The 19815-nt window shown below is 42.9% G+C and overlaps 1 protein-coding gene across 7 annotated transcripts in view; it reads left to right on the top strand.

The window, feature by feature from the left end:
* The window catches only part of Trim2 (tripartite motif containing 2), a 142078-nt gene that overhangs the window by 77652 nt on the left and 44611 nt on the right, over positions 1-19815 (top strand). For 6 of the 7 annotated variants that reach the window (XM_051199233.1, XM_051199226.1, XM_051199227.1 and 3 more), the window contains exons 2-3: positions 15396-15577; positions 18643-18880. In XM_051199233.1, the coding sequence (XP_051055190.1) occupies positions 15444-15577; positions 18643-18880 (372 nt within the window). In that variant the 5' untranslated portion in view covers positions 15396-15443. Of the gene's footprint in view, positions 1-4981; positions 5235-15395; positions 15578-18642; positions 18881-19815 lie in introns of those variants that run through there. The other variant, XM_051199230.1, reaches the window with a different exon arrangement.

The following is a 19815-nucleotide window of genomic DNA, read 5'->3' as shown; positions in this document are numbered from 1 at the left end:
CCCAGAGAGGAGACAGGAAAGAGAGACCAGAAAACCAGGAGTCTATTTTCTGGGAGACAGTGTAAATACCCTGTGGGAGTGGTTTTGAGCATCTCTGGGAGAGGGGTCATCATTTGGCAGGCTTTGGAGGGACATAAGGGAGGGGGACTTGGATGGAACCTCTACTATAACATCCCAGACTCTTTGGGTATATGGATGCCAGGGCTGGGATGAAGCTTCCACCAGAACAAGGTCCTCATCCAGCCCAGCACAGATATCATCAGGAACCCAGAACAAGCACTTAGTACTCAGGGATTCCATTCCAACTGTGGGAAGAAGACATTAAGCTTTGAATTATACACAACAAACAACAGCAAAAACCAAAGAGCACTTTGTTTGCTTTTGTCTTTGGTACCAATGGAGCAATACAAAGAATCAGGCAGGTTAGACATGCCATGAGGACAGCTGTATGCTCACTTAATTACCCTGCTGTATACAGAGAGGAGAGCCAAGGAGGTCAAGAGTCACCTTGATGCACATACCTCACAGCCCCCTTTCCCGCCAGTCATCTGCCTTCTTAGCTGTGTGGCAAACTCACATGTCCACCACTGATCAGCACAATAAGGCAGGCAGAGTGTTTCCCACTAAACTTAAACTCCAGAATTGTTAGGGAAGAATGTAGGGGAAATCCAGGTGCCCCTCAGACAAGCCTGCATCAGCCTCGACTTCATGTTACCCCTTTACCCATTATAGATATTACAGGATGAATTGTGTCCCCTCCCCCCAAAATTCACTGAGGCCTTAACCCTTGATACCTCGTTTGAAAATGGAATCTTTACGTGTATAGTCAAGTTACAACAAGGCCATACTCATAGTGGGCCCTCATCCAATGTGATTATTCTCACATGAGAACAGAGACATGGAGAAAAAAAAATGCCATGTAAAGACAGAGACGTACAAAAAGAAAGTCATGTTAGAATGGGTAATGAGACTAAAGTGATACTTCTGCTTATAGTCAGAGGAAACTAGTTGGTACCATAAGCTGGAAGAATGCTCCCCTGAAGGCTCACTGGGAACCTAGCCTTATAAACCTTGGCTTTGGACATCTGGTCTCCAGAACTATGAATGAATAGTTTTCTCTTGGGCCATGGCAGCCTGTGGTTCTGCAGTTTCAGGGAATGAATATTATAGGTAAAAACAGTATAAGGGAAAACACACTTGATCTAAATGAACCTGCGTCCTAGCTTTCACAAATTACAGCCCAAGTTCCTGAGATAACATATAGCCAAGACTGCCAAACCACAGAGCCCATTTTAGGGAAAGGGAAAGATTATGAAGACTGAGATAGGAGAATACACTTTTCAGTTAAGAAAATAAGACGATGAGGCCCACAAATTATAGAGGAACTGACTATCAGGCATAATGCTAGATGATTACTAGTGGAACAGCTTAGGGCACCTACTGAAGACGTAGCCTCAGTCCACTGTTCCAGGCCAACAGGAATTCCTTTCTGTGGAGGATTATTGGATTCTAGTTTTTCTTGTCTGCTCAGTATGAGTCACCATGGGAAAGGGGTCAGGAACTCAGAGGTCATTGACAGGAACACAGGGCTTGGAAGAAGAAAAGCAATGATTTTCTTGTATTTTGTGCTGGGCAGATGCCATCCAAACATGTCTTTAGTTGGGATGCTTCATCTGGGTCCCCTTTTTCTGCCATCATTGCTAGCTAGAAAGAGCTCCCTTTCTCCTTAGATCCAATCCACATGACTATGAGCTAGAGGCAGAGAACCTTGCCCCCAGGGATGATTTCTAGACACTCTGTTTCTATCATTTATTTTTCTGTGCCTAACACAATAGCTGGCACATAATCATTTGTGAGATAGACACATATGTAGTGGCAGTACCCACACCAGGCCAGTTCCGATGTGAGTTCTTGGGTTGTAACAATTGTTCCTTACCATTGTCTTTCATGACAGTCTGGCAAGGATTCTCACAAGAATTCTTTGAAAGCAAAATGTAATGGTTACACTGGGTATCTAAGCTTTCTGGTTTCAGGTTGCCCACTTTTCATTGGCTATATCCATTATGTCACTGATACAACCAGCTGGCTTTGTTCTACTCTGGAATTGCCTGGTTTTCTCACTGCTATCAATTTTCCACTAGGGGCACTCTGACACAGTTCACCTTAACTATACAGCAGCTACTCCTTCAGCTGGGCACTTAACTTTTCTAAACTGTAGTCTCTACTAGAATAACCGCAATACCTACTCCTACCTTTTAGGAGGTTTGCTTTGACGTTCAAGGAGAAAATCTATCATGAAAGCCATTTCTGCACCTTAGGTTCTTCATAAGATTTGCCTCTCTTTAATGGCCTCTGATCCAATTATCTTCCGATTGTAAGATGAATGTTTACCTTATATCATATTCTGCCATTCATTGCTTCATAGGAAAATCTCAGCATTCTGTGTCTATTAGTGAGTATCTATTATGGGACAAGCCTTGCACTGGGGCCAGGGAAGTTAGGAGTAGAAGACAGAACCTCTCACAGTTTTTAATTAGTAATGTTACCTGAATGGCTCTCCCACCCAATTTGGAGGTGAGAGGGTCTAGTAGCTGGAGGAGGATCTAGTGACTTTGAAGGAGTGAGAGGGAGTTGGGCAGGGGAAGGAGATGGAAAAGATGTGTATTCTTGCCAGAACAAGAGCCTAGGGAAGACGATTCCCAAAGGAGATGCTGTTGACAACTTGAGGTATAAATGTACTTGTGTGAGACTTTCCCGAGTATGAAGGGTGTTTGGTATCACTGTGCCTAGTACTAAATATCAGTAATGCATCCACTCCCCTCCTATATGGCAGTCATATGTAACCTTCAGAGATTCCTATCCCAGCAGCCCATAGGGTTTGGTTCTATTTCCTGGTTAAGGGTCACTTCCTTAAAAACAAACAAGCAAAAAAACTTACATGGTGGTATATCTTTGGACAGAAAAGGGAAGACAGCAATGTGCAGATCAGAACTAGCCTTTTGTATTTTCCCAAGTAATTTACTTTCTAGGAGAAAGTGCCTTGCTTAAAAATAGGCTGAATGCATTTCAAGTGCCTTGAATTGAGTGAATCTTCAAATTCTATAACATCAATAAATTTTGAGTCATGGGATTTCACAGTTCCACCAACCTTATTAGTCTTGGTCTTATGATTTGCACTGTCTATAAATTTCCAAAGTGCATACTGTGGTCAAACTGACTGAAGACAGTTAATTCTGATTCAAGTGAATAGAAACAAGGGGGAGGGTTGAGGCAGTTCAGAGGGATTAGTAAGGTATGGTGTGCTCAAACCCTGCACCTTGTGCAGGGCAGTTTCAAACCATGGTTGCTTGGCCCCAACACTTTGGGTGAGACAGTGCAACGTGGGAAAGAGCTCAGTGGAACAGAGTTGGTTACCTTGGGTAGACCAGAAAGTGAGAGCACAGGACAGAAGGACAAGGTTCATCTTTTCAGGACATGCATGCCTCCTAATTCCATCACCTCTCTCTCAGCAATGCCCTCAAATTATGAAGCCACCAGTGGGTTAATCTCTCGATAGAGTCAAAGTGCTCACAATTCAATCCCTTCCCAGAAGCCCCAATGTCCAAACTCTAGGACATTGGGAATCAAGCCTTTAATACATGTGCATTTGTAGGGGGGCGGGGGGGGGGGGAGGACACACATAGCCACATTTGTGAGAGGACATTCCAGCAGTGCTTACCTAGCAGTATCAATTCCAGTGAGCTAGCTGATCCCCCAGCCTTTGCTTGTGGTGCATGCATCCTACACTGTCGGCCAACAAGAAAGCAAGCTAGGCAGGACTAGGAGACAAGGAGAATTCAGGGAGAGGTAGGAAGAGATTCAATATGAAGGATGGAGAGAGAACTCTGGACCCTCTCTCCGGTAACCCAAGACCATGTGGAAACACTTAGATTAATAGAAATGGGTTAATATTTAAGACAGAGCTGGCCAATAAGAAACTAGTAACTACCTAACAGGGCTTTATTCATTAACCAATAAGAGAAGCATATTCACAGAATGACATCTCCCATCACTGGACATATATTACTATATTTTACATGAAAATCTATTTGTATTTGAGTTCCCTACAAGTTGAAGTCTACACAGAAAGTAGATTAGAAACAGTTTAGGATTACAGGAGATGGAAAGGTAGGTAATGACAGCTTAAAGCTACAAAGTTTGATTTGGTTTTGAGGTGGTGAAAACCTTTAGAAGTTGAGTATGGCAGTAGTTGTCCACATCTGTGAATATGCTAGCAGATTTTGAAATAGCCTTTTTATTATTATCAATAGTTGTAGCACTTAGGCTACTACTTAAGCAGGCAAAGTTTGAGGCCAGCTTGATCTACAAAGAGAGTTCCAAGACAGCCAGAGGTTTTACACAGTGAAACTCTGTCTTGGAAAACAAAACAAAACAGAACAGAACTATAAAAAGCAGAGAAATGTCCTCTGTATTGTTTGGCTTGGTAGGACTGTGTTGTACAGACCTTTTTATGGGAGATACATTGGGTGGGGTAGGTAGAAGAGCCTGTGGAGCCAAACTGAGTTTGCACTTTAAATAATCTGCCTTCTTTCAAGCTACCTGCAACATCCAAAGAAACAAATTTTAGTTTAACTGATGAAAATGCATGCTGTCACACCCACCCAAAACACTCCTCTAAATCTGAACTTTTCATCCATTCTCGAACCTTTTCTTCTGCCTCAGCACACACTGGCTTATATGACCAGCATAGCTCCTTTCTGATTCGTAATACCATTCAGTGGGTACCAGTCCTGTCCGTACTGCAAGGAGACTGGTGCTCCCCACGCCTCCTGGGGTTAATCCTGCAGTCGCGTTTGGTGATGGAGCCTGGCAGCCTTGCACTGGAGCATGCTAGCAGCTGACTGCTGACTCAGAGGGGAAAGCCAGCCACCCGCGAATCTCTTTGCAGCTCCCTGCTGCATCCCTATCCCACAATCCCTTGCTGCAGTGTGGCTTGCTGCAGTCTCTTCAACAGACGCTGAGAAAAAGATGTCCTGTAAGATAAAGATTGATTGGTCTGAATACGGAAGGGGGTCTCCTACTTGTTAAGGACCCAGAAACATTCCTGCCGACTTTCCTGAGCCTTCTCTCATTTCCTCCATTTTTTTCTCTTCCTCTGTCCTGTTCATGAGCTGGCACATCTCTACTTAGAGCAGAAGATAATGCTGGGCTTCTGATGATGGCTGCATTGCATGGTAGGGAATTTTAACCAGTCTCTTTGCATGGTGCTTCCAAACTTGAGACGGTAGCAGAAACGTTCATTGTTCTTTTGGGTGGCCGCGGAGCTGCCGCGATAGCCTGGAGGGGATGTCTTTCTTTACCTCGCTGACTTCTGTCTATCGGGATAATTGGGAACATCAGTGTTCCGATTGCTTACTGTTATTTCTGGTGGATAACTGCTCCTACTGCCCTCGCTGCCCTTTCATGGTGATGCTGCATGCTCCTTAATTACAAAATAGGGGAAGACTCACTCTGCCTAAACAAAAGCATCAAATTAGCAAATCTGGGGAGAAAGCTATTGTGAACGGATTAGATTTTTAACCTTATTAGTCGCTATTTTAGTGTTGTTTTGGTTTGTTTCTAGTAGAATTTCATTTCCTGCATCTTGATGTTTGGATGAAGTATTGAATTTGCAGGGCTGTTTCCTGGCTACTCCTGGGTGGAGGATGTGCGATTCTACCCTTCCCCCACCCGACTCTCTGGGTTGAGCTCCTTGCCTCTGAGTTACCATTGGAAACCCATTCATTCATAATGCATGACTCGACCCCCTGGATTCTAGATGCCATTGAGAGCTGCAAACACACATGCATCAACTATTTCTTTCTGACAAATTTTCCTGCTATGGGAGTACAATCAAATCTGGGTGGAGCTCAATGGAAGAGCTACATGAAGGGAGAGAAATCCCTGGGTTGGCCCTTAGTTCTGCTTCCTCGAATCATGGGTAATTTTGTGACAGAGTTTTTTTTTTTTTTTTTTTTCCTGCAAGAATGCCCCACCCTGACATTACTCTTCATTGTACAGCAATAGGAAAGCCAGTAGGAAGGCTATTTGTTTCCAACTAAAAATTGAATGTTGAATAAATGAATTCTGGAGCTAAAAGAAAATATTTGTGTCTGAAGAAAAAAATGAGTTCAGTGTCACAGTTTCCAAGACATAGACTCTGAATGAAGCATTTAAAAAACCATCAGGTGTTCAGCTTATATTACAGCTGCTTTATTCTCCATGGGTAAATTAGTAGAGGTTTTTAAACACTGCAATATATAGAGTAAGCCATTTGTTTGCTTAGATCCCTAAATTGGAGTCTGCTTCTCGTAGTGTGAACTGATTTTCAGAGTACTTGTCTTGTTTTTAGGCAGGTGCTTTTGCCGGCACTGTTCCGACCCACTGTAGTGTTAAATAATTCAGGCCACTGGAGGGCCAGCCGGCAAGCACACAATGAGAAGTTTCATGCATGCTGTGGCATGAGGAAGCTCCTCTGGTGCCCAGCCCTCCAGCCCTTGTTAACAGCCCTTCCTGGCCCTCTAAAGAGCTCTTCTAAAAAGACAAGCAATTTGCATTGCAAAGACTGCAAGACAATGTAAGAAATTCTCCGACTGAATGTGCTGTTTGGAGATTGATGAATGCACCATATTTAACCCACACATTAAAAAAAAAAAAAAAAAAGACAGGGCAAGTCTGTGTACCTTTTCACCTCTGTGAATGTCACAGTCCTAAGCTAACTTAATGTTTTAAATGTGTGGGACAACAAAAGATTAGTGGGTGCTATGGATCGTGAAAACAAAGTAAAAAACACAGTATACACAGTATTCTTTGTCTCAAGAATGAAAATACCCTTCATTTGGGTAGCTTTTGCCATTGGTTTCTATAAATCCAACACTCTTATCTGACTGCATTAAATAGAAACTGTAATTGTGGAGCCATTTAAAAAAAATTAACAAAGCTTAAATATTAAGAATCTCCTTGCCTCTTTTCATTATTTTTCTGAAAAGACTAATGCTTTAACCGAATGTTTTTTATATATTAAAACATATAGGAGGGAAAGAAATATTTTAAGTTTTAGAAAATGCTGCAAATTATCTTTGTTTGTGTGCCAGAGAGGGGCTGGGGGTATGAATGTGAGTGAGCCCCTGCCTTGTTGAGAATCCAACACAGGGCCATGTGCTTGCCAGACAAACACTCTTAGAGCAAGGCCCCCAACCGGATCGTAGTTTATTTCTTCAAAATACTGAGTTGATTACGTCTAAATTGTAGCAGCATGATTAACTTGAGCGCATCTGTAGTGGCTTTTAAAAATCCTTGGCCTGCATCTGTTACTTGACTACTACAGGAGTGCTTCAGGTCAGAGCACAGTTGGCTCTGCCAGCAGCTATTAGGGTTTTCTGAGTATTTCTATTGTGCAGGTTGTCTGAATTGAACGGATCAGGTTTCCCCCTGAAACTTGGAGCCTTGGATTAGAACAGAGAGTGAGGGGTGTGGGGAGCCAAGTATTCAAATAGCATCACTTGAAGAAGCCACGTGTTGCTGCTTTTTGTGTGTCAGTCTCTCCAGCCACTTCTCTGCCTTGTTCTGCCTTCAGTTTGGATATCTTTCCTTTCTCTGTTAAGCCCTTTTTATTCTTTTTCTTGAAACGTATTACTGGAGGAAGCACTTGTTCTAACTCACAGCAGAAACAGCATGCTTCCTATGTACCAGAGGCAAGGGGGGCGTTATTATCACATAGGCTTGTGTTTGGGGGAGTTCTGAGGTGAAATACTTTTCTCCTTTTTTGTCAGCCCCTCCCAGTTCCCAGAAGGGATCCCTATCCCTCAGCAACGTGGCATGGCTGTCCCCTGCCTTTCTTGTGCTTTGGTAGTCCCTGAGGGAGTCTAGGGGAGCTGTGGCACAGTGATGGATGTGGGGCAAAGAGACCCCACTCATCTTGATTGTCCCAGGGCATCACAAGGTAAATGTCAATTAGCTCTGCCACTTAATGCTCCTCACACAGACACACTGGGCCCTTTGGAACCTTGAAAGCCCAAATCAGAGCTTAAGAGAGTGAGGACTTGAGCTCTGCTTAGAAATTAACTTCTGAATGGAAAAGCCAATGCATCAAGGGAAGTTGTCGCATATTCATCTCTGGGAGTAGAAGCAGAGCTTTGGGGAGCTTGGGCACACCTTTGCCTGGAGACAGACTAAAGCTAAAGGAGAGGCTTTCACCCTTCAAATGTGCACATGTGCACGTGTGTGCTCCCACACACACTTTTTAATTTACAAAGTGGTTCCCCTGGGATCAGGCTTGATTTACCTGAAAGTGGGTCACCCTGTTTCATTTTACAGGAAGACTGCCCTCTTTCTTCTAGCTGAGTCATCAGTAACAAATTCAAGTATAGAAGAATGGCAATAGGCTCCTAACTTAACCCAAAGACCCTGCTAGTGGGAGGGTTGTGGGTACAGTGTTCAAGAATGGTGTGCATGTGTGTCTGTGTGTGTGAGACAAGAGGTCAGTGTCTTCTTTGGTTCCTGTTCACCTTATTTTTGGAGACACAGGGCCACCACCTTGCCTAGCCTGGTCAATGAGTCAGTGCCCTGCTTGTCCCTGTCCTCCAGATCTGGGATTACAGACGTTGCTGCCACCCCGGGCTTTTTCTAGGGATCGGAACTATAGTCCTCATGCTTGCATGGTAAACATTTTACTTGCCGAAGCATCTCCCCAGCCCCTAAAACACCTGTTCTTTAAACAGTGCCTTGAGCTCCAGTTGTCACCTGCCCTGGTATAGTATATTACCAATTATAATTATGAGTTCATTATTTTCTTTCTATAAACATTATCAGAAGATTTGACCTGTTGGAGAAGCCGATTTTCTTTTTGGCCTGTCCTCACTGTCATTGTTAGTTGAAGAACTTTTTTTAAAAATGTAAGCATATTATTAAATAAACTCAGCCAAGAGATCCAACGATTAATACTGAGTCAGAAGTGCCACAAATTTGTCTATAGAGATGGAAGTGAAGTCAGGCATGAGGATGAAACCTGTAGCATCAGCATCCAGGAGGCTGAGTCAGGAAGGTAATGGGTTTGAGGCCAACCTGTGCTACTTAGTCCGACCCTGTCTGAAAAAAAAAAAATAAAGAAAAAGAAAAGGAGTTTTGTACAGTTAGGATGGTGTTGAATAAAGTACACTACAACTTACAAATCACATGCTTCAATTTTATTTTCAGTCATCTTCCCTGGGCCAGCCTTGCCAGGCTGGGCTCACTCCCTCCCCTCCTGGCTTTTTTATTCTTCCATTCTCCCTTCCTACTCTTCCTCATGCTGATGTCAGCAACAAAACTGGGCATTTTTCTCATCTGAATGGTATAATTTGGGGTGGGAAATATGGCCCGAGTTTTGGAATCTCGGACTCAGCATTGTCTCATTTCCATCTCCTATCAACTTCCACCCCCCCCCCCCCATCAAATTGGAGGAGATTTGAGCAAGTGAGCCAGGGAAAACATGCGAGCTGATGTGAGGGAAGGAATGCTGGGGCAGGATTTTTCTGTGCAAGGACTGTGTTTCCTGTTTGCAGAATTGCTTTTCCCACAACATGCCATGTTTAGCTGGCAAAACCGCCCTTAATGAGGGCTGTCTGTGCCAGCTCTCAGGCTGTTTACTGTCATGCATATGTGTCCTCAGTTTTCCAGTTCTTCCTCTGAATTTGTGAACATGTTAAAATATGTTGCTAATACTTATCCTCTGGATGATAACGTGTGTTGGTAAGCTTTAGACTGTCTCACCGGGAGGCAGGCAACGCTGATGTCAACGAAAACATTCACAGCAAACATGCTTTGTCACAGAACCTAGCTTCTTTTCCCTACTGCCCTGCTTTAGTCTGCCAGTAGCATACTCTGTTTATTCAGAAATTAGTGACAGTCAAGTACCAGGCACGCAGAGTTCTAGCTTCTGGGATGACAGTAGTGTGCAGACACACATCCTTGTCACCGAAAACCTTACACTGCAGGGGTGGGAAGTAAATTGCATAGTGTAGCAGGAGAGGCTTTAGTCAATTCTTTCCTGTAACGGAACTAGAGGGCTTTCAACAATTGTTTCTTCCAGTTCTGGAGGTTGGAAGGCTGAGTTCAGGGAACCAAGATGGCAGGGTTCTGGAGAGAGTTGCCCTCCAGCTTTGCAGACAGATGGCCTTCCCTTTAGTCTATCCTCACATGGAGAGAGAGAGCAGCATCCTTCACTCATGCCAGGAAGCACAGTGGGAAGCATGCCATCCACCTGAATGGGCTGAGGAGTATGCACAGAACAGAGCCTTTAACCAGATTGCTGGGATGACCAGTTCCTGGTCTCCCTGATTAGAAAAGCAATATGGACTTGGATTCTTGCCTGGCCTCCTTTCTCATCTGGGTCTCTGTAGTGTCAAGATCTTTCCTACCCTAATAAGCAGCAGAAACCTGCAAGATGGAAAACTACAACAGCTCTCCCACTTAGATCCTGTCCTTAGGGCTCCATCCTCATGCTCTCCACTAATGATCACAGTTTCCAAATATATTAGGGGATAGGGCTTCAACATATGAATGGAGGGGGGTGTTGCTGCACAAACACGGGGTCCATAGAGAAAATAGGGGCTTATGGAGCCAAAGACAGCAAATACAAGGGATAAAGTGTACTAGAAACCTAGGGACAGAGTGGAGTTTTGAACCGTGAGTTCAGATTGAGTAGGAGACCCCCCCCCAAAAAAAAGGCAGTAGGGGGTATGGTCGGGGTAGGTAGTGTTCAAGGGGCCTCTTGGTTTCATATAAAAGCTCTTCTATCTGGTGAATGTTAGCATCTGTCTAATGTGGACTGTGTCATATAAAAATGACTTTTGACCAGGTATGGTGGCTGGTGGCCTCTAACCCCAGCACTTGCAAGGTTGAAGTAGGAGGATTTTGAGACCCTGGGTTGCATAGCAAGACCCAGTTTCAAGAAGCAAGGCTCTTCTGCCTTCGCTTTCATTGGCTTTTTGCTAATGAGTGTGTGATCAGCTTTGCCTGGGTTCTACGGATGGTTCCTTTAGTCTTTCTTTCTTTCTTTCTTTCTTTCTTTCTTTTTTTTTTTTTTTTTTTTTTTTTTTGGTTTTTCAAGACAAATGGTTTCTTCCACAGAATTCTGCTTATCGCCAGCAGAAAAGCAGTTCTGTCTCTGATCTCCACTCCCCTGCACTGATTTCTGCCATGGGTAGAAAGGATCGCCGACAATTTGGAAGCCCAGATAGTGAGGGATGTCCCAGGAGAATGTAGCTAGGAATTCATCGCTGGTAGCCCTTTTAAACACTGCTGCCTATGTGGAGGTCTAGAAGTGTCCTACCATGCTCACTGGCTCATGCTGTGCCTGCGTTCTTCCAAGAACATTGTCCCTTTAGGAGCCATGAAATTCTTTCCGGTACTGCACATCCAGAAATATTCCCGGAAGTGCTCTTATACTGGCAAAGCTGGGTGTCTTTGGGGGTTTGGAAACCTTTTGTGTTGACTGTGAGAGTTCTAAAGAGCAAGATGCCTTCAACAGGTCACTTGTGACAGATTTGCAGCATTGTCATGATTTTAAATTAGTGTTAATGAGTATGCATAAATTAATTTGCCGTGTAAATGAACAATACTAACAAAGACATTATCACTCACCACAATGATTAACATGGAATTAGAATCAAGTTGTTTTTTTTTAAAGCTTCCAAGCATAAAAAATGTTGAATTAAGGAATTGTATTCAGTTAATATATATCATTTGATTAAAACAAGGCTTTAAAATATAAATTAAACCTCATGTGTTCTCTCCCCCTCCATCCCTTCTTTTTGCTGTTGTTATCCAGCATGGCTGAACACATATCAGTCACATGAAAGACATCAAGCATAGTCAAGGACAGGTGAGATGGCTTAGCAGGTAAACGTGCTAATGCCAAGCCTTAGGTCTCAGTTCAGTCTCGAGATCCACTTGGTGGATAGAGAGCACTCCCAAAAGTTATCCTCTGACCCCCACAAGCCTGCACAATAGCCCCCCTGCACCCCTAAGTACAAATGGATAAATAAATGCAACTTTAAATGGTTAGAGCTATTCAAAAATAAAATTTAGTTTGTTTTTCAAAAAAGATGTATTATTTTTGTTTGTCTGCATGAGTGCTCTGCCTACATGTGCACTGCATATCACATGCGTGCCCTGGAAAGCCAGAGGGGGTGTTAGATCCTCTGGAAGTGAAGAAGTTACTCTTGTGAACCACCCTGTGGGTTCTGGAATCTGAACCCAGGTCTTTGCAAGACCAGCAAGGGTTTGTAACTGCCAAGTCATCCCTCCAGCCCCTATTTAATGATCAGCTTAACATAAGGGGTGGGAGTAAGGGGATCAAACCTTATATTGAATGCTGAGTATGTGTTCTCTCACCGAGCCACATCTCCAGCCATCACTGTCATTAGAATAATCATAATCATCATCATTATCATCATCATCAAACCTTTGGTGAATTTTTGTTCAGAAATTGTGCTGATTTCTCAGTCATGCAAATTTTACTGCCAGAGAAGTCAGCATGCTGTCATTTTTATGATTGCCCTTGTTTAATATTAGCTACCAGAGAGACCCATCAGAGGAGTGGAAAACCTGAAACCTGGGCATTCTGCTCCATTGATTTCCCCGGATGACCTTGGGCAGGTCATTGAAACCCTCAGCCTTGGTTTCCTTATCTCTAAGACAGACAATGCTTTCCTTCACTCATCTGATGTCATAGGGATATGGTTGAACCCCTGAGAGATGAACTGTCTCCATCTGGTCAATGAACATCACTCTCTAACTCTTCAGGGAGCACTTTACAGAAAGTCTAGCTGCAGGGCGGGCTGATTAGATATTCCTACCCACAATGCTCAGCATTCAGGGAGCTCTGACAGAAGGTGATACTCCTGCCCAACAGATGCTTCACCAGGCACCATTTGTTGACCATATTCCTTTATAAACCTGTCATGTGTGTAACTCTGCTAAAATGGATCTTGGCAGGATTTTATTTTTTTAATTTTATTTCTAATTACAGTAAATTATACCATTTTCTCCACTCCTCTTCCTTCCTATCCTTTCCATGACCCTCCTCTCAAATGCATGACCTCTTTTTCTCTAATTATTATTATCATAGCTACATAAAAATATATCAGATAGTGAAAGTGTAAAACCCAATGCGAAACTCCACAGCTTCAGAATGCCTGTCCCAGCTATGTAGAAGTTGATTGAGATGTATAGATTTTGGATCTGGTTAATTTTGGTGTGTGATATTTATTTTATTTGCACACATTTAATAAGTATGACATTAAAATAAATATAAAATTATTATCACATGTAAAACGATTAAATATATAATTATAACATGCTGAGACCATTAGCATTGCCTGTATGTATATGTTTTTAGGGCTCCTTGGGACTGGATTGCTTAAGAGCACTGGCTTTCTTTCAGAAGACTGGGATTTGGTTCCCAGCACCCACACGACTGCTCACAACCATCTGTAACTCCAGTTCCAGGGAATGTGACCCTCTCTTCGGGCATCTTCAGACACCAGGCATTCTTGTAGTGCATACACATGCATGCAGGCAAAATACTCATGTACACAGAATAAAAATAAATAAATCCTTACTGCAAAGAGCTGAAGTAAATCTAAAAACATTGGCTATTTAGTGAGGCATAACTATCATTTGTGTTTGGAAGAGAGGTTCCCACAGAAAGCGTAAATACTGTGTTGCAAGTACTCTGTAGTTCCCATTTCAGACACAGGTCAGGGACCAAGTTCTAGTGCCAGCTGTGAACCAAGCTTCCAGAGCAAGCAAAGCCTTTTCAAGACACAAGGTCAGCGTAGCAGGCAGCTTGGGAGGTGAAAAGGCTGTGAACAAGTTATTCATTTCTATTATGTTGAAGACTAGCTAGTTTTTATTTGTCCTCCCTCCCTCCATCCTTTCCTCCCTTCCTTTTTTGGTAGAGACCTGTGAGCACCTTACCAAGTGTTCAGAAAAATTAAGAAGTGAATTTTGGCCCAATCCATACTAACTCTCTGAGACAGGAAACTTTAAGGTGTTGGTCTGAGCTGTATCTGTTATAACTTCCTGTCCAGTGGACCCCACTTTCCTCTCTGTGGTCTTTGTCACATGCACAGTCCCTTACAATTTTGAAGCTTCCTCTGACTTCTCTTTTCCCTTCAAACGTACAGAGGTGAGGGTCATTTCTTTACGATTACAGGGACTGCCTCTGCTTTATCTCTGCTCTGCAGCCAGATAGTTTAGTTTAATAATTCCTGATCATTGTGATAAAACTGACAAAAGGAAAAAGGGTTGGGCTGTGGGGCAGGGCAGAGGGAAAGTGAGCGTTGTCTGTGAGTTTTGTCAAGGACGATTTGCTGTGAAGGTGCATCTCTTTGCAGCACCTAAGAGCCTTCCCCACACTTCAGTTTGGAGGGAGAAACGTCCTTACTTACAGAAGGAAAATTTATGACCATTTCAGACAAAGAGGGAAAGACTGCTCCTTTGTTTGCTGTTGTTAAAGTGCCCAGGTCTGGTCACCTCCTTGGCTTTGCACCTCTTCTCTAGAAACTTCTGAGCATGTAAAGTTAAGAATACTAACACATGAGAAGACAGACAAACAAACAAACAAAATACTAACATGGGGACTGGAGATATGGCTCTGGGTAAAGGTGCTTGCTGCCAACGCTGAGGGCCTGGGTTCAATCACATGGCAGGAGAATCAATTCATACAAGTTGTCCCCTGACCTCCACATGTGCAGTGACATACCCACACACGTGTACACAAACAAAACAAGTGAATGTTTAAAAAATTAACATCAGTGCAATCTGTGTAGCTTTCCCCACATTCCAATGTCTTTCATCACTTTATTTACAGGAACGTAACAGAGGAGGAGGTAAATTTTTGCCAATGACTGCATATTGTTTCTCAACAGCTTTCAGTTAAAATAACTAACACCAATGTGACAGGTTTGGCAGTGGCATCTTCTAGTCCCTTCAAAGTATGGTGATTAAAAAAAAACATACTGAATATCATATGAACATAAAAGCAAATGTTTATCCAAATGCAGTCATGACTATGAACTATTTGCTCCCCCCTCGGCCACCACCCACTAAAACTCAGCAAACATCTTCTTGATAGGACACACCCTCTCCTGACCTGTTGTCTGTGTGGGGAAAGAAGATATCATCATTTTATTGTTATTTACAGCACAAATAAGCTTGCTATTACTTCCCCGGTAATGAGAACTGGCTCTGGTTATTTTGAGGTCACTGACATTGGCTTCTACTTGTGTTTAGACTGGAAGAGCCCAGGACTGATGTGCACTTACAGAGTGATCATGTGTTTTCCTTTTGGCTTTTCTCTCTGACTGCAGCAGCGTGCAGGGTCCAGGACAGCCGGCCCCCCATGTCAGTGGTCTAGGATGGCCAGTGAGGGCGCAAGCATCCCAAGTCCCGTGGTGCGCCAGATCGACAAGCAGTTTCTGATCTGCAGTATATGCCTGGAACGGTACAAGAACCCCAAGGTCCTGCCCTGTCTGCACACTTTCTGCGAGAGGTAAGCGTCTTTTCTGCTCCCGGTGCTCACCTGTCACCTGCCAGGATCTTTCCCAGGATTCTGCTGCTACCCGCGGGAGACAATGCCTGACTTGTGCATCTAGAAATCCAGTCAGGAATCACCAGTGACTTCATTCCATACAATTACAAGTCTGTATCCAGAAATGGACTGGCTCACTTCCAAAAGAGACAGAGCTAAAGAAAGCACACTTCTTATTTGCCTGTCTTCCTTCCCTCCTTCCTCGATCCCTCCCACCCTCTCTCCTTTCCTCCTTCCCTCCCTCCCTCCTTCCCTCTCTACTTCCCTCCCCTTGTGTCCCTCCTTCTCTTCCTTCCTTCCTTCCTTTTTCCTTTTCCCTTTTTCTTTTTTTTTTTTTTCTTTTTGAGACAGGATTTCTCTGTATCCTGTCTCTACTCCTGAGTGATGGGATTAAAGGCATGTACCACCACCTCCTGGCAGAGGCAGGTGGATCTCTGTGTGTTCAAAGTCTACATAGTGAATTCCAGGACAGCCAGGGCTATGCAGAAAGACTCTGTCTCAAAAACAAACAAAAAGTTAAAAAAAATTAATAACAACAAAAATAAAAACAGAAAGAGAAGTTGTTAGCATGTAGTTTACTTGTGGCTCAATATAAGTATATCTTTAGCAAGGCTTTATGAATATTGATCTTAAAAACAAATAAATACTCTAGTTATGTTTGAACACATGCTGTTAAGTACATTTTTATTACTTAATATATGTAATTCAAATGGCATACTTCCTAATTCTAGATCATAAAACCAGTGCTTCCAATGATTTCAAATATATCCTGAATTTATTTACCATCCAATTCATCCAATAATACATTTATTATTTAATTAGGAATTAAAGAAACTAAGTTTATCTATTTCAGAGGGTCTTGCTGCAGCAGAATGACCACATCCTTGATGGTGGTGATGGGTAGAGGGAAGAAGGTACATTTGCTTCTAGTTAGAAATTGTAGGGGTCCCTTTTATTTGGAATTATATATTAATATATTAAACCAGGAACAAGTGCTGCATCTCCAAATTCCACAGGAAACCATGGTAGTAGAGCACTTGCCTAACCAGGGAAGGCTTACCTGCTAAGCAGAAACCCCCAAGAGTCGGTAAAAGTTAAGTAAGAGAAGTGAATGAGAGAAAAGAATGTAAGAGGTAAGCAGAAGTACCATAGTAAGGGAGCAGAGGATGGGGAGATCTAGACCCCTGTGGCTGGTATTCTTCAAAGGAAGAGACCAAGGGCACTTGGTCATAAACGTGAAAAACCCATGTTCCCACACGTGGAATCCTGTCTTGCATGGAAAGAGCAGCGGTAGCCCTGGTGGACTTTCGTCTCAGATGGGAGGAGACAGAGATTTACATGGGTTGTTTCTCACTTTGGTAAGGTCACACTGACTGCAACATGGAGGAGGATTACAGTCATTAGCATAGATAACAGTATGCCATGTGTAACGCTCTTGCCCAAGTCTAAAATAAGAGTGTAGAATAGGCGTGAAGAGAACTGGAGAATTGGGGAGGTTTTCGGGCATTGACAGGCTCTAATGATGAGACGGGTGAAAGAAATGAAGGATGGGAGGGGAGTTGCTATTTGACAAATGACTCCTTTGTTTTGCTTAGATGAAGGGATGGAGGTTCCATTCATCAAGATAGGATGAGGACATGGTTTGTGGAAGAAAGTTGGTTTGGTTTGTTGATCCTTGAGACATCTAAAAAAAATATCAAGGGGTAGAAGAGATAGGGCCCAGAAAATGTATCTGTACAAAGAAAGAAGTCTGCTCTACTAATGATGGTATAAGATCCCAGAAGAACTTTTAGGATGGAGCCCTAACACCAAGCTTTGGTAACTCAGAAAACATAGAGCAGACAGGAGGAACAGACAAAATAAAGACATGGGAAGATGACCCAGCCAAAAAAAAAAAAAAAAAAAGGGTGGGGTGGGGTGGGGGCAAGGTTCAGCTTGATGAAAATACCTCTTGGCCTTAAGTATCATTTTTGACTTTAGCAAATCTGTTTCATTTCTGGGAGAGACTTAGCCCCAGTTCCCTCTGAGACATTCATCAGATAACCCTACTTCATGTTACTTTCTTCATCTGCAAAATAAGAGGCCATATTTGTGGTTCTCAAACTCTGGCTAAATAACTGGAAAACAGTATACAGTATAATTTTGGGTTTGTTTCTGCAGTGCTTGAATGAGACCTATGAATGCTGGGTAAGCACTTAACCACTGAGTTACAAGTCCAACTGTAGTTATGTAAAGATTTGATTATGATGCCAAACTGCCTGGGTTTGGACTCCCACTCTAACCCTGACCTCCTAAAGAACTCTAGGTGAGGTAATGAGATCCTCTCTATACCCCTGTTTTCTCATTGTCCAAAGGGACCATAATGGTGCCTCCTCCACAGGTTCATGGGAATATTTCAAATGGAGTTTGTATTATAATACATGTCTTTCTTAACTACCAGATGAAATTCGTGCTTCTTGAGAAGCAAAAGATGCTGTGACTAAGTCTAGTTGTCCCATCCTTGCTTCAACCAAATATTTTCAATCAAATGCTTTTTTTTAATGATTGTGGTTTTGTGTGCCAAATTAATTTCAGTATTAACAAACATATCTGACTTCCCACTCCACCCCCCTGGTTGCAAAAGTCCACACATTTATGAGCTCAATGCTTACAGAACAAGGCTTTCCAACCTTTACTGTGTGTGTAAGTCACATGGGTATCTGACCTGGTAGGTCTATCAAGTTCCTTGGAAGGTCAAGGTTGCTTGCCCTTGAACCAGCCACACTGTGGTTGTCAGGGCTCTAGAAACTACAGAAGTCTATGACATTTTCTTTTCCCCATGAGCATAGTCATTTGTCTGGTCAGTGCCCAGAGCCAATATGAGGACAAGTTAACTCTTGGTCTCTAAACCGTCATTTCCCCGGTACAGGACACCACAGAATGGGTTTCTGCAAAGCAGCCCACAGTCAGCCATTGGTGACCAGAACATGGATGGTACCTGCAGAAGTGGCTCTATGCTGACTGCCCGCATGTGTGCTCTGTAACAGGTGCCTGCAGAACTACATTCCAGCCCATAGCTTAACCCTCTCCTGCCCAGTGTGTCGCCAGACCTCCATCCTGCCTGAGAAAGGGGTGGCTGCACTCCAGAGCAACTTCTTCATCACAAACCTCATGGATGTGCTGCAGCGCACGCCAGGCAGCAATGGTGAGGACGCTTCCATTTTGGAGACGGTCACCGCTGTAGCTGCAGGAAAGCCTCTTTCGTGCCCAAACCATGATGGCAATGTAAGTAAGGCAGACAGCAGGCTGCCTGGGGAACAGGGTGGCTGTGGCCTCGGGTAGACTTCGAATACATACCTCAGAGATTCTTCACTAAAGCAAAGATTACTAACTACCTTTTCTGAGCTAATAAAAGTCTGAGTAGTGACTAATTGAAAGCAAGTTTTTAACAACCCACAGATTATTTTACCTGCTCACTTTCTCTAACCAGAGTTACTTATATCATAAAATCTGTCTTCATCATCTTTACCTAGAATATACTGTTGTTGTCTTCAGGAGAGAGTCAGTAGCTGCTTGCAAGCTAGGTGTACTCTGATATAATATGCAAATCAAAAATCATGGTTACAGATGTAATACTGGGTAAGTGCTACAAATTGAAAGTGACTACTAAAATGCTAATTAATTAGAGGTTTTTTTTGTTTGTTTGTTTTGTTTTTGTTTATGTTGTTTTCCTTAAAGAAGAGTTTCTCTCATGCCTTAGATCCTACTCCTTAGGTAGGAAGAACTGAAACTCCATGAATCCCTAATAAAGACTACAGATTGTGAGTTGCAAACATAATTCCTGCTTCTAGCAAGCACAATAACTGTTATAAATGCAAATGAACCTATAAGACTCATCAAATAACTGACACACAGAAGCTCTGTGCCTGGAAGGGACTGGATATTGCCATGGCTGGAAGCACAGGTGTGTGAGTCAGCCTGACTGATTCAAACCCTGCTTTTAAACCTGTTCTCTGCCTCAGCTTTAGAAAGGCTATTAAACTCCCGCTTCCTTTTCTCTGTAAAGGAAGTAATAATAATTTTTACCAAATTGGATTAGTTGAAATCGGGAAACGAAATGTTTAAATGATATAAAGTGCATAGTAAGCTCTCAGTAAAAGCTAACTGTTAAAATTATCTCTTGATCTGGGTGTGGTGTGTGTATCTATAATCCTAGCACT

The sequence above is a fragment of the Phodopus roborovskii genome, unplaced genomic scaffold (assembly GCF_943737965.1).
Source record: "Phodopus roborovskii unplaced genomic scaffold, PHOROB, whole genome shotgun sequence".
NCBI lineage: Eukaryota > Metazoa > Chordata > Mammalia > Rodentia > Cricetidae > Phodopus > Phodopus roborovskii.
The sequence above is the reverse complement of the archived record's forward strand: the minus strand, read 5'-3'. Positions and strand labels throughout refer to the sequence as shown.